This window comes from Lampetra planeri, chromosome 59 (assembly GCF_965212315.1).
Source record: "Lampetra planeri chromosome 59, kcLamPlan1.2.h2, whole genome shotgun sequence".
In the NCBI taxonomy this organism is placed as follows: Eukaryota; Metazoa; Chordata; class Hyperoartia; order Petromyzontiformes; family Petromyzontidae; genus Lampetra; species Lampetra planeri.
In genome coordinates this window covers 4,041,418-4,056,794 of record NC_136165.1, presented here as the reverse complement: position 1 = coordinate 4,056,794, position 15,377 = coordinate 4,041,418, and the positions used below count along the sequence as shown (strand labels likewise).

The 15,377-nt window shown below is 46.8% G+C and overlaps 1 protein-coding gene across 5 annotated transcripts in view; it reads left to right on the top strand.

The window, feature by feature from the left end:
- Window positions 1–3,062: 3,062 nt before the first annotated feature.
- LOC144736177 (uncharacterized) overlaps window positions 3,063–15,377 on the top strand; it is a 257,956-nt gene continuing 245,641 nt past the window's right edge. For 3 of the 5 annotated variants that reach the window (XM_078618759.1, XM_078618762.1, XM_078618758.1), the window contains exon 1: window positions 3,063–3,185. In XM_078618759.1, coding sequence (XP_078474885.1) covers window positions 3,144–3,185 — 42 coding nt within the window. In that variant the 5' untranslated portion in view covers window positions 3,063–3,143. The remainder of the gene's footprint in view (window positions 3,186–15,377) is intronic. The other 2 variants (XM_078618763.1, XM_078618760.1) reach the window with 1 other exon arrangement.

The window sequence follows — 15,377 nt, the reverse complement described above, 5'->3', positions numbered from 1 at the left end:
CATCAAAATGCGCAACTTTAAATAAATATAGACAACACGTTCTACTTAGTTAAATAGACTTTTTAATAAATGTTTTCTCCTACAACATCAGAGTGCAGCGCCATATTAAATACGCACTACAATAACAATAGTTTAAAGCGATTTGAAGCATGTTTTTTGGGGGGGCAGAGCTTTGTGACGTCATATTTGAGGGGGGGTCTGACTTTTTTATGATGCCGTGTAACGATGGGGGGGTCAAAAATCGTCCAAAATTGCGTGACGTCATTTATGGACGGCCCCTTAACGATACTTGATGGCAAATATATGTATGTGGCTGAAGGAGGTCATGGATGTAGGGAGAAGTGCCTGCAGGAAGAAAAACAAACATTTTCCGAAGCTCAGAATCCCGGTCAGCTCCAGTGCTGGATTATGCTAGTAGCAAAAGTAGCTACTACATGTGTAGCTACTACAGGTGTAGCTACTACATGTGTAGTAGCTACACATGTGTAGTAGCTACACATGTGTAATAGCTACTACACATGTGTAGCTACTACACATGTGTAGTAGCTACACATGTGTAGTAGCTACGGGCCTCGCACTTTAAAGGGGCCCGCGCTAAATGCTTTCAAGCTATCAATTCCGGTTCAGTGATTCTGCACTTGCTCTATTACTATAGTACTATACCGCCTTCAACTTTTGTCAACGACTGGGTGTTTAAGGTTAGCGATTTGTCGTATTATCAGGCTGTATAGCAAATGAAAAAAATCAATTACTTTACTGTGCAAGTTAAACATTTATGTGTTTTAATATTTATGGGTTATTTTTTATTTAGGGCCCCTTTATAACATATGCTACAGGTCGCGCAAGAGCTTAATCCGGTACTGAATGAAGCCCTTTGGTAGAGTTTCAACAATGTCACGGCAGTCAAAATCGGTCTAACTTGTCCACCCCCCACTCCCCAAAGTCAGTCACTCACTTCGTTTAGCCATATTTGTTTGATGTAGCATAGCGTTAGACTTAGAATTTTAATCTAAATTGTATTACGATTCATCTTCTTGGTTTTTTCGGTAAAGTCATGTAGAAGGGAAATAATAAAATAATAAAAATATCACATAATAAAATAATTGTATGAGAATTGTATTTTATTATGTTTTATTTGTATTATTTCCCTTCTACGTGACTTTTCCGAAAGAACCAAGAAGATGAATCATAATACAATTTAGATTAAAATTCTAAGTCTAACGCTATGCTACATCATAATAAAATAATTGTATGAGAATTGTATTTTATTATGTTTAATTTTTATTATTGTATTATTTCTCCTCTACGTGACTTTACCGAAAGAACCAAGAAGATGAATCCCTGCAGTCACGAAAGCTTTAAATCGAAATTTACGAGAGAATGCCAAATGACCGGCGTTGTACGGACGGGGGCGCGCGTGAGCTTCCCTGCAGCTCAAAAATGAAGATGACATTACAGCAAAGACAAAGACCCCCCCCCATCCCCTCCGCCTCCACCACACCTCCACAGCCTGTAGGGACATGTGCTCTTTAGCGAGAGGCACCTATTGAAGGCTGGCACGGCACACGAGGGGGTGGGGGGGGGGGGTTTGACCAGCACCACGCCCGGCCGCCTTTGTCTTCACACAGAGTGGTGATGTTTATCGAACTCTGATCGCTGGGATTCGTAGCGCAGCGCCGCTAACCACTACCCCCCCTCCCCCCTCGTGTGCCGTGCGGCCTTCATTGGTGCTCGCTAACAGCACTTGCCCCAAAAGTATGTTTAGGCTGTACGGGGGTGGAGGCTGGGGGGGTGTTCTTTATCTCTATCGCAGGATGTGGATTTATCGCTGCCGCTGATAATTATGGCATGCGGGTTAGCTTGTGTCGTTGTTTAAAGTTGGACGTAATTGAATGGCTATCATTCCATTCGCATCTCCTTGTCAACAGCCCTGCAAAGTCGAGCGAGATAATGATGAGCATAAAGCCACTCGGACTCGGGGCTCGCTCCATCGTCATCATCGTCGTCGTTGTGCGAGGGGTGACACGAGGAGGCGCACGTGCGCTGTGAGTGACGTTTCGCGGTCACGCCACCTTCGGGAGGGAGGGGGGTGCGACCGTACCACGCACGCTCGTTCTCTATCCACTGCTAGATGTGTACGGAATGCGGGTGACGGTGCTTGCGGATTGGGGATGATTCGCGTGCGTGCTGGGAGAGGTATTTAAGGTCGTTTGAAGGGGTTGGGTTGGTGGGTGAATAGGGGAAGATATAGGGGAGTGGATTTTTTTTGGGGGGGGGGGGTGGTCACAGGGGAGGGATAAGAGATGGAAGGGGGCTGGGTGAGTAGGCGTGATGGTGGGTGGAGGGTTGATGGTGGGTGGGTGGGTGAGTGGTAATCGGGTTTGATGGAGGGATTGGAGGAACGGCGGGTTGGGTTGGGTGGGTGGGTTTAGGGTTTGATGGAGGGTTGTGGGTTTGTGGAGGGGAGGAGTAAGAGGAGTAGGGGAGGGGGTCAGAGGGAGGGATTCTGGGTGGGTTGTAGGGGTTTGATGGAGGGGGTTGGTGGGATGGGTGCAGGGGAGATTGTCAGAGAGTGGCGTGTGGGTGGGGGGAGGGCATGGTGGGTGGGGAGGGGGGGTGGAGAGTTTGATGGGGAGGGGTGGGTGGGGGTCTGTGTGGGGGGGATGCTGGGTGGGTGGAGAGTTTGATGGGGAGGGGTGGGGGTGAGTGGGGAGGGGTTTATTGGAGGTGTGGTTGGTTGGGGGGGGGTTGGTGGATGCAGGGAGATTGCAGTGAGCATGCGATGGGGAGGGGTGGGGGGTGATGCGTGTATGGGTGGGTGATGGTGGTGGTGGTGATGATGGTGGGGGGGATGGGATGGAGGTGGGGGTGATGGGGGATGGAGGTGGGGGTGATGGGGGATGGAGGTGGGGGTGGTGGGGGTGGTGGGGGAGGGCTTCGTAGCCAGCAATAGGATGCGGAGGGAGCGCCCAACGTCGGCGTTCGACGGGGGTGGTACCGGTGCCGCTTACCGCTGGTAGTGGTGGTGGTGGTGGCGGCGCTTCGGGGCGTGTGGATGGGGGGGGGCGGGGGGTGGATTGATGTGAAAATATCGGGATTTGATAGCCAAGGGGTCGCGCCATCTCAGTCACACGACGACAATCATGGTGGATAGTGCTAACGGCCTGGACACCAAGTCGGCGCTGGTGAGTGTGTGTTGGACTTTTGATGGGATTTGAAAGCGACGACAGCGGATGGTCACGGAGAGAAACACCCCGAGCGGGCGAGGCTGCGGTTGGGTAGCCGAGGCCGGCCGGCTGCCAAAACGCCACTAAGCACCCCCCCCCCCCATCGGACTTGGTGGTGGTGGGTCAGTGGTAGTAGTGGTAGCTTTGGTGGTGGTGGTAGTAGTGTGTCAGTGGTGGTGGTAGTGGTAGTGGGTCAGTGGTAGTAGCTTTGGTGGTGGTAGTAGTGGTAGCTTTGGTGGTGGTGGTAGTGGTAGGTTTGGTGGTGGTAGTGGTAGGTTTGGTGGTGGTGGTAGTGGGTCAGTGGTGGTGGTGGTAGCTGTGGTGGTAATAGTTGTGGTGGGGTTTGTAGCAACGGTGGATGATGCTCGCAGTATCGCCGTACGTGTGTGTCTATGTGTCTGTGTGTTCTGTTGTGTGTGTGTTTGTGTACACGTGTGGTGTTGTGTAAGTGTGTGTCTGTATTGTGTGTGTCTGTATTATGTGTCTATGGGTTCTATTGTGTATTTGTGAACACGTGTGGTGCCCTACGCGTACCTATGGGTAGTTGTATGTGTGTCTGTGTACATGAGTGTGCATATACGTCAATGTACACTTATATACGAGTATGTGTGTATGTGTGTTTATACCATTGTACATTCGTGTGTATAGTATGTGTACTATACGTCTGTGTATAGTATGTGTACTATACGTGTGTGTATAGTATGTGTACTATACGTCTGTGTATAGTATGTGTACTATACGTCTGTGTATAGTATGTGTACTATACGTGTGTGTATAGTATGTGTACTACACGTGTGTGTATAGTATGTGTACTATACGTGTGTGTGTATAGTGGGTGTACTATACGTGTGTGTGTATAGTGGGTGTACTATACGTGTGTGTGTATAGTGTGTGTACTATACGTGTATATAGTGTGTGTACTACACGTCTATATAGTGTGTGTGTACTACACGTCTGTGTATAGTGTGTGTACTATACGTGTATGTATAGTGTGTGTACTACACGTGTGTGTATAGTGTGTGTACTACACGTCTGTGTATAGTGTGTGTACTACACGTCTGTGTATAGTGTGTGTACTACACGTCTGTGTATAGTGTGTGTACTACACGTCTGTGTATAGTGTGTGTACTACACGTCTGTGTATAGTGTGTGTACTACACGTCTGTGTATAGTGTGTGTACTACACGTCTGTGTATAGTGTGTGTACTACACGTCTGTGTGTAACAGAGCCGAGAGTGGCCTGCACAATGCACGCTACGCCGTGTACAGCATATCCTGTAACATGCGTGTGCTTGCATGTAGTATGTGTGTGTGTGGCATGTATGTTGCATGTTGTTTTGGGGGGGCGGGGGGGGGGTAGGAGCGGTGGCGCGAGTGGTGAGCGCACTGCGAACGAGAAAACGCGGCCAACATTCCTGGGGGGGGGGTAAGGGAGACAAAGGCGGCCGGGCGTGGTTGCACGTGTGTGTGTGTACCACACGTGTGTGTGTGTGCACGTGTGTGTACCACACGTGTGTGTGTGTGTGTATAACGTGGGGTGTGCATGGGACGCGATGCAATACGGCATTCATCGTTGTGTGTGATGTATCCCACGTTTGCGTACATTGTGTGTGTGTGTGCCATATGTAGTTACATGTACGTGATGGGATGTGGTAGACACACGTGTGCGTGTGTGTGTGTGATGTGTTACACACGTGTGCGTGTGTGTGATGTGGTACACACACGTGTGTGTGTGTGTGTTGGTAGCTGTGATGTGCACTGTGCGTATTATGATGTAATGTGTTCTGTATATATACACACACACAACGCCTGTGATGTGTGTAACCACTTATACACAAGCTTGTGACGTGTGTAATCACTTATACACAAGCTTGTGTATAATAACTTATAATAACTTATACACAAGCTTGTAATGTGTATACCCACTTATACACAAGCTTGTGTGTCTGCGTGTAAAGAGTTGAGTCATTTCACTGCCCAGTAATGTGTTTAAGATTAGTAATGAGTCTTTTTAAACGCAGTGGTTTCGTACAATGTATGTGTGTCTTTAGCTATGGGACACTTTTAAATTGTGTAATGTTGTGTAGCCTTTGTTGTGGACGTTGTTGCCTTGGGTCTGAACTTCTAACAATTTGTTTTACTTACTGGGGTGATGTAGCGTTTAGGTTCTACACATCATACACGTAACGTCTAAACTATGAGATAGATCAGCTAAGAGATAGATTAGCTATGAGATGTAATGTCCAAGCTGTGAGATATATGAACTATGAGATGTATTAAGAACTATGAGATATCGCTTGCAATGTGCGCATGTAAAAAGTGATGTAATCTTTGTTAATACAGAACGTAATGTGTGTGTGTACGTTGCTGTGGTTCTTATAACTTATTGTGTAATGATAGTGTAAGTTAAGAGTTGTTATGTTTAATGTATGTGATGCATTAGCCAGTGTAAGTTGTTAATTTGCAGTTTGTATAATAGTTGCTTGTTAGACTTTATTAAAGCAACGTAAGTAAGAGTTTTCAGAACGTAAGATGCGTGATGGTTATTGAGTTGTAAGTTGTGATAATTAAAATTGTGTATAAGCTGTGTGTGGTTTATTAGCCTTGTGATAGATATTAGACGACTTTGTATTAGATTAATAATAGTGTGGGAAAGTGTGTAATCGTTCTTGCGTTGTTTTAAATCGTTAGAGATGTTAGATTTGTGTGTGGCTAAAAGCATTGTGTCTCTAAGTTAAGTGATACAGCTTTTACACCATTTATAAGCTATTTAACATTAGATTGTGTATATTTTTAAGCGTGTAACAGTCGATGTGTGTATAAGTTATGTGTTAAGCTACGTGATAGATCTTACATTAAGGTAGCAATAGTTTTTAGAATGTTTGTAAGATATTTTTAATGTTATAAGCACTTTAATTATTTGTGTTTTAAAGTGATACAAGTTTTAAACGCTATCAGCCACGTAATAGTTCAAACTTGAAGGTTCATATAGTGTGTGTACAGAGTTTACATAATGTTAACTCACAATCTTATCATTTGTAGTGTATGACAAGCGTGTGTTCGCACATCTAAAGCATAAACTATCGTCCTTACACCCAGCGCGATAAGCTTAATAACTTCAACATTTTGCGTGTGTTGTGTATAGGATCAAGTCCGCTTTTCTTGCGTTGCAATGTTTAAGCTTTGTAATATTTAAACGATTATAATGCGCCTTGAAATGCATTAAGCAAATGCCCTTAAGTTTATGTGTTTCGTATGTTGCTTGTGTTGCCGTACACGGAGTTTTTGGCCCACGTATCCCAAGTGTCAAATCCACTGCTGGATGAAATGCCCTCCCCCTGACACTTTTGGATCGGTGAACATTCGTGGTTGGGACCTTTAGAAGGGAGTTCGAATGTCAATAGTCCACCCACGTTTATCCCCGTGTCTGGGAATCGAACCCGAGACTTTTGCCGGGTTAACAATTCAGCAAGTGCGCTAACCGCTGCGCCACCGCTCCCCCTTCTTCTTAAGACGACGACGAAGATGAGAATACATGTAATATCTTTTAGAACGCTTTTATTACGACAACCGCTTACACATTTTAAGCTCCGTGGTTCGGTAACAAAAAGTGATTTGAGAGGTACGTTTTTATAATTCGTTTAATATTTGTAAGCAAAAAAAAGCGTGTAGTTGCGGCATATTTAGTGTGAGTAGTGTGCGTGTACATTAGTTAGTGTGTGATGTTCCGAGTATTTGTACATATGAGATGGTTACACAATCATGTCGTTAGCCACGTAGAACACAATTCTATCATAACACCCAACTATCAGAACAGCCAACTAATAGTAGGTTCACTAACTTCAACACTCTTAAAAAGTAAAATTACATGACTGGCGACGTTTCGAGGAAAAGGCCTTTTCGTCCACGAATGTCTTCAAGTATTTGTGTTTATTTTGCTTTGTGCCACACTCTTGCCAAGGCAGTAAAAGCCACGACCGAATAATCGATTATTTTAGCGGTCGGAACGACCCCCGCTTAAACACTAACCACAGAGTCCCCCCCGCAAACTAACCCTAATATCTGCCAATAATAGTACCAACAAAACTCCGCTCACAATCTTCTTAGTCTCACTGTTGCTTCGTCGTAACACTAAACTCAACATCTAACCCCATGTCAAAGCTTTTCTTCCTCTCCTTTTGAAGACTTTTACCATCAATAGCAACGTTTACCCCCAAATAGCCATAGACATTGTTGGGTTTTCATTGATTGCTTTATGGTTCTGATCGGTTTTTTTAAATTCCCTCAATCCACTGCTGGATGACCAATCCCCTATGCCATGCCATGGGGGATTGCTTGACCATACTTCACCACGCTGGTTCTCGAATTGTCACTCACCACCGGATTTGTTAGCCACGGATGGGATTTGAACTTAGGTGGTGGTCTTGGGGGGCCCACGTTGCTAACCGCTGCTGTGACACCTCGCACAATTGCCACGTGTTTTAGAATGTTTTATACACACGATGTATCGTTTGTATCTCTAAAGGCCAGTGGGTCGAAACGTCGAAAATGTTTTTAGAACGACGTTTACAACATTGATGTGATTTAACGTCTTTGTAAGTCTGGTATAAAATTTGCCGAAGCCGTATTTACTATACTGTACTACTAACGAGTGTGTGTTATACATGGATCGTTTTGTCTCTTAAGGACAGTAAGTCGAAACGTCGAAACTATATTTGTGTATAAATGACGTTCGTAAAATTGATGTGAATTAATAACATTTACCGAGGCTCTGTAAGAATATTTAGCTAAACTTTTCTCGCCCAATCTTTGTTTTTTTTCTCTGAGCCCTGCTTTTTATCGACTTCGCCGTCACACTCCGGCGAATTACTCTGTTCACGAACGACTAGCCTCGCTGTTAAAACAACAAAAGTCTTAATAAGTTTAGCGAGATACTCGGTTCGAGCCGTGTTTGTGGTTGGTCCTCTATTTTTATTGTTTTTATTTTAGTCCGAGGCCTGCCAAGTTACGAGTCAAAGGCAATCTGTTATCCACAGTCTGTGTGTAGTGTGTTGGAGGGGGGTGGGGAGCGGTGGCGCAGTGGTTAGCGCACTGCGTTGCGAACTCACGAATCTGAATTCGATTCCAGGCCACGGATGGAAGGGACGTAAACAAAAGACAAAATCCGAGTGATGTTTTAAGAACGGGTCTTGGGCTACCTTTCCCCGTGGTGAAGTATGCCCAAATAACTTACCCTCCTCGGCAGACCGATTGACACACTGATTCTGGAGGTGGTCAAAAATCTAGCAGTGGATTTATAAACGGGATGTGATTTTGTGTTCGTATTCTCTGGGTTATAAGACTCTTTCCCCCCCCCCCCCATTGTACTATAACAAAAAAGCTTGGGGGGGTGTTACAATAATCCTTATAATTCGGGCTTAATGCATCGCTATATCGCGTAACGTGGAAGAGTAGGCCAAAACACCCTTCGGCCAGCGTGGCGTGATGCCAGGGGGGGTCTTCTTGCTTGCACCCCCTTTTCGTAGTGTCATCATCACGACGACACCCTCACAACTCTCCCATTTGACCCCACCAATCCTTAAATCCAAACTCCAAATATTAATCTAGTGGTTGTTGTCGCCCGAACATGTCACGCAAAGTCCACCAGAAGTCTTAATCCTGCTGGGTTCACCTTCCCCCTCCCAATGCAAACTGCTAATGTCACCTGTAGATGGCACATAGGTCTATATATATGGCCAGGGTTAGGTAAGCAACACGGGCTTATAAGTGTACAGATGTTGTGGGGTCGGTGGGTACAGATATGAACTCTGGTAGGTAGGTATAAACATAAATAAGACAGGTAGGTGGGTAAAGTTGCAGGTGTAAGTATCTAAGTAAGTAGGTAGGTATAGGTAAGAAGGCAGATGATAGGTGGGTATAGGTAGGGATGTATGAATGCAGATTAGGTCCCATATATGTAAGAAAGCAGATAGGTAAATATATGGGTTGGTTAAGTCGGTAGGTTTTGCGACTTGGGCAAAGGTATGAATTGCAAGGTTGGTGTTGAGGCGCTCGCAATCTTACCTGCGACGTATTATCTATCTGTAGTGGCGGGCAAAGTCGCACTCGAACACAGACGGTCACGGACTGTGTTGCCAATCCACTGCTGGATGAAGGCCACGTGGGTTCCATGTGGGTTTGCTTGACCATACTTCACCACGCTGGTCAGTGCGGGTTCACGAAAGCGGTGGGGTGCAGGGGTAGTTGGGACCGGTTCAGTCATCCACCCGGTACTGGTCGTGGCCGGGAATTGAACTCGGGTTAAGGCCCGGGTTGGTATGGTGGTGCGCTAACCACTGCGCCTCCGCTCTTCCGAAATGCAAAACTTTTTTTGTTTGTATGTGTGCGGTATATGGTATCGGAACCTATTCCCGCGTCTCCCCTAGGTCGACTCAACCTTAACTGGGTAGTACTTTTCGAGGTAAAGCTTTTGTGAATGCAGACGCGGTCTTTCCGACAGCCCTGTTCTTCACCTGATGACGGCTGCTTGCGTTGTGGCCGAAACGTCGTGAGAATGATTTTATTATGTTTGATTTTTATTATTTTATTATTTCCCTTCTACGTGACTTTACCGAAAGAACCAAGAAGATGGGTAGTACTTGGTGTAATGTGTGAGCATCGCATATGGGGGAGACAAAGGCGGCCGGGTTGGGGTGGTGGGGGGTGCATATTGTTGTGCAACATGACTTTCCTCCTCCCGAATCGAAGGAGATCGCTAACAGCACTCGTCCAACGCTATTGGGTCTCCTGTTCCTGATGATAAGACGCCCCATCATAGTCTTCCCAATCTTATAGCAATAGGTTTTTACCCTTTCAACTGGTACAAAAACTGACACCTTTATATAAGGCATCATGTTTGCAATAACCACAACACAAGCAGTCAAAATGTAAACAAAAAGAAACAACTCTGATGATGATAATGATATGCACTGTCCTTATCATCATCAGAGTTCTTTCTTTCTTTTTGTTTGCATTTTGACTGCTTGTGTTGTGGTTATTGAAAACATGATGCCTTGTATAAAGGTGTCAGTTTTTGTACCAGTTGAAAGGGAAAAAACCTATTACTATATTTTGCCACTGGTAAACGAGGTCTCATAGTGTCTTCCCAATCTTGTCTCATTTACAAATACTCAACAGCTACCGGATTATAAGACGCACCAATAGTTCAAAACGTTTGCTTTGAACTATTGGTGGGTGGGTGTGGGTCTGGGTTATTGTGGGCTCGTTTTATGAATCTGGAGGATTACATCTGCAATGCAAAACTTAATTTCCCCCCCATATCACCTTATGTTAAGGTCATCGCCTCGCGATGAAATGTAGATGTTGAATAATGACTATATTTAGGCACATGGTTTGAGGATGTTTAGCTTGGACGAACGATGTTGACCATTGGTATAATGCGCGTGTGTATATGTTATAAGGAATAATTGTGTTTCGAGTATACAAGTCCAGGATGCCGGTGTTTACGTTTAATTTATAAACAATAAAAAAAATATCTATATTCTAATAATCATTCTTTTACAGCCAGTCCCTCGATCATTCTTCCACTGCTGGATGAAAACCTCCACCCCCTGCCGTGTTCGACCATACTTCACCACGCTGGTCATTTATTTTTTTAATGGACATTACTCACCCTCTGATGTTAGCCACTGGCTCGGAACTGAACTCAAGTGGTCGGTTTCAATCGCACAGTGCGTTAAACCACTGCACCACCGCTCCTTCGCCTGTGATGTGTGCGAATTTGTGGTGTGTGTTATATTCTGAATATACATTTTTTTTCGCGTGTGTTGTTAGTAACATTGTACGTAGCGCGTACGTACGTTTTAGATGTGTGCACATATACAGTATTGTACACTGGATATGTGTACACAAAGGCAGATTACGTGAGTTAATACACCTTTGGGTGGAGTGGTGGCGCAGTGGTTAGCAACATTGCGTTACGAACTCGGGCCTCTGAATTCGAATCTCGGCCACGGCTTAACATCAGTGGCAATTTTTTTTCTGAACCTATCTTGGTTTAAATTTCGATTTAAAGCTTTCGTGACTGCAGGGATTCATCTTCTTGGTTCTTTCGGTAAAGTCACGTAGAAGGGAAGTAATAAAATAATAAAACATGTTTTATTTTTTAATAAAACACGTGACTTTACCGAAAGAACCAAGAAGAACTATCTTGGTTTCTCACGCCCTCTAACCCTCACCCCACCCACCCACTCCTCCAATGTTGTTCAGCATGGTGAAGTATGGTCAAATCATCCAGCAGTGTGTATTATTGGCAAAAGGCTACACGGGGTATTACACATCAGCAGACAATGGCGTCATCGTATTGTGCTGCATGTGGACCTCTGTGTGTCCGGGTATGTCGTGAGTGGAAGTGCACAGGAAAGGACATTTCCGCTGTTTGAATGTGAATGCACCACGATGTTAGACACACACACATACACATTGGTGCACACACATCATAAAAAACACAAAGAACCCTCCCCCACCCGTGTAGCCTTAACAGACTGTTGGGGCAAGTGCTGTTAGCGAGCACCTATGAAGACCGGAACGGCACACGAGGGGGTGGGTGGCCAGCACCATGCCCGGCCGCCTTTGTCTCCCCAGTCAGGATGCTTTTATACACCGCGCCAGGTACCCATTTGAGGCCGAGTCGACCTAGGAGAGGCCCAGGACCGGTTCAGATAATCGTCACCTGGTGTTGGTGGCCGTGAGCGGGAATCGAACCTGGGTCTTTGAGTACGTAGTGTTGCGTGCTACACGTTACACTACCGCTCACATCCACGTACACACACACACGTGTGTACATTTACAAAGATCACCCATATAGGCTTTTACAGGCGTGGGTCAAGTGCTGTTCGAAATCCCCTATTAAAGGTCTGCACTGCACACGTGGTGATGTTCACAGACCGTCCAAGGTAATTATTTAACGCCGAGTCAACCTAGGGGCGGCCCATGACCCGTTGGGATTTCAGTCACTGTTGGCCATGAGCTGGAATCCAACTCGGCTTATCGGCTTCGTGAGCGCCGTGAGCTAACAACTGCGCCACCGCTCCTCAAAATTCACACTGGCACGTCAACACAGATAGAACCACTACCCACACACTGAAGCACACGTGACACAATTACACAAACGCACTGACGTGCACTGCCCTGCATTGACACAGAAACTGAATCAATTGCACACGCCGATATAACACTACCACAGTGACACACACACACACACCGACACAATCACAACAACAACCACCGCCATTCGCCACTAAGTGGCGGTGACGTCACCACGACGCTTGTGCCAGGCTAGGTGCATCTTGAGGCCATGTGAAGTGTCGAACGCCCGCTGGCAGGAGGTCACGGGGCAGACCCAGCAGGTGCCACAGGTCGACTGACTGAGATGACCGAGATGACTGACTGATGCACCACCTGTGCCCCCTACTGTGCCAACTTGCTGTGCTTTAGCTACCCGGCGCTCCGCCCGTTGTTGTGAGCGTCGCTCCTCCCCCCTCCGTTGTTGTTGGAGGGCGACTGCCTCCCACTGCCCAGTAGCGTCCTTCACGAGCCTCCTCCACAGAGGCCGATCTTGACACCCATCGCTGGTACCGGTCATCGGCAAGTCCACTCAGCTCCACGTCCTCCTGTACCACATCACTCCATCTCCTCTCTAGCCCGTGCCGTGCCCGTTTAGCCCCCTCGATCCGGCCGAACAAAAGCTGTTTAGGTGACACAATTGCACAAACCCACTGACATGCACTGCCCTGCATTGAGACACAAACTGAATCAATTGCCCGCACCGATATGACACCACCACCACAGTGACACACGCACACACTGACACAATTACACAAACGCACGCAATTACACAGTCGGGCACACGGTACACACTTGACAGGAATAATCCCATCCAAAATTCTGATTCTCACAAAGATAAAGATTCCCCGGGTATCGCCTGCAACGGACTGTTGGGGCACACGAGGGATGTGGGTGGAAAGCACCACGCCCGGCCGCCTTTGTCTCCCCTAGTGGCGATGTTTACTACACACAGCACCAGGTTACTCATTTGAGGCCGAGTCAACCTAGTGGCAGGGTGGGGGGAGGCCCCAGGACCGGTTTGGATATTCGTCATATTCTGGCGCGCACACACACACAGACAGATGACACGGGCAAAAACTAAATTACCCAATAAATACGTGTATATTTTAATGTGTTATTAAACACCAGCTATAGGGGGTGGTGGGGGTTCAGTGGGGTGGGTGGTCACAGAAATCAAACTCGGTGTGTGTCTGTGTGTTGCTGAAACATTGTAATGATAATCGCCGCTCGGCATGTGCGTGACCAAAGTGAATGCAGTTACAAACGTGGGTGTGTGTGGCTTGCATTGGTGGGGAGATATAGAGGAGGGGTCGTGGGGGGGTTCCAACAATGTAACTCATCACATGAATGCCACGCAAGCGATAAATACACACAAGCACGCACGCGCACCCACGCGCATAGATAAAGGTCCCCCGTGTAGCCTCAATGGACCGTTTGGGGCAAGTGCTGGTCAGCGAGTATACGGAATGGTACACGTGGGGGGGGTGGGTGGCCAGCACCACGCCCGGCCGCCTTTGTCTCCCCAGTTCTGACACCCACTCGCTCAACAATGGTAGATAGGCACACAAGCGGATAAGATCTCAGAACGCGTTCTGAAAGCTTGCAAAGGGGGGGGGGGGGGGCAGCAATTCATTCACACATTTCGTGTTTGCAGTACCCGCTCATCGGCCAGGTTCACCATTCGATCTCCGAGGGCGCGGCAGTTGAAGCAATGGGGGGGGGGGGGGGCATCACGGTTAGGTCGAACGATGGGGCAGGTTGCGTTTGGTGGTAGGGCAAAGTGCGTGTACTTCCACGTCTTCACAGAAGTCGATGCCAGTGTGGAAGAGTAGGCCGAATTGCCCTTCCAGGAGGGGTACTGGAGACGCCTTCCACCGGCGGTGACGTGTGTGGGTAATTGCAGGGCTGCGCCTTTAACCTTTAATAAAAAAAACGATTTACAGTACAGTCATCTTACTACATTTACGATTTATAAAAATCGCGTTGTAATTAATCGCGTCTCATGTGTTGCATATTTTTTTTAAAGTAACATTTGATCGATTTTACGGTACCGTGCTTTATGCGTGCAATTGGGACCGATGTATGCGTGCAACGCACACGAACGCATGCCCATAAATGAACGTCTTATCGGTCGCATTTTTCATCCACTGCAGACCAAAAAAAACGGGGAACGCATTTGCGTGCGAGGTGGCCGGGCCTATACTCGTGTTTACGTAACAAGCAACGATTATGATCCGGCAACGAAGGGACAAAAGCGCAACCCTGCAATGCCTTGCTCACGTCCCTGCTGGCGGAAGAGGTTCCATTATAAGGAGGAGTGGTAGCTTGTATTGGCCTACTCTTCCCCCCTCGGAATGCACCACCCACACTTGACCAACGCCGCACACGGAGCCTGCAGATTGCACTCATCTGCAGCTGTACCCATCTGTATAACGATTAATAATTATATTGTGTGCCAGAGGTCGCAAACGGGTCTTGATTCCTTACCCGTACCCGGCCGCACCAGGGTCGCAAACGGGTACCCGTACCCGTACCCGGCCGGGTACGGGTAGCCGGGTATCGGGTAGGGTACGGGTATCGGGTACCCGGTTGCGACCTCTGTTGTGTGCCAGGTGTGGGAATTTAAAAAAACAAAACAATAACTTGAGCTGTTGTTTTAACCGCTGTTTGCCGTGCGCTCCGAAGCTTGCCAATCGATTTACAACAAGCCTGGATTATGGAATCGAACCTTTGCTTCCATGCTAAAGTGTCTCAATGTGGTAAATGCATTGTTGCAAGTCTTGATTTCTATAAATCCCCCCCCACCCCCCCGTGTCCAATTATGGTAACAGCTCATTATATATATAAACCCACCCAGCCTAATTAGATGCCCAGAGTGTTGAGAAACTTAATATATGTGGTGATGGTTTTTTTTTGGACAAGGGGTTCACGGTCTGACCGGAAGCTTAAAGTGGTGGCGCCACTGCACGGCTGATAGCACATGGTCTCTCGTCTGCTGATGTAGATCATGCCGTCTATTTATAT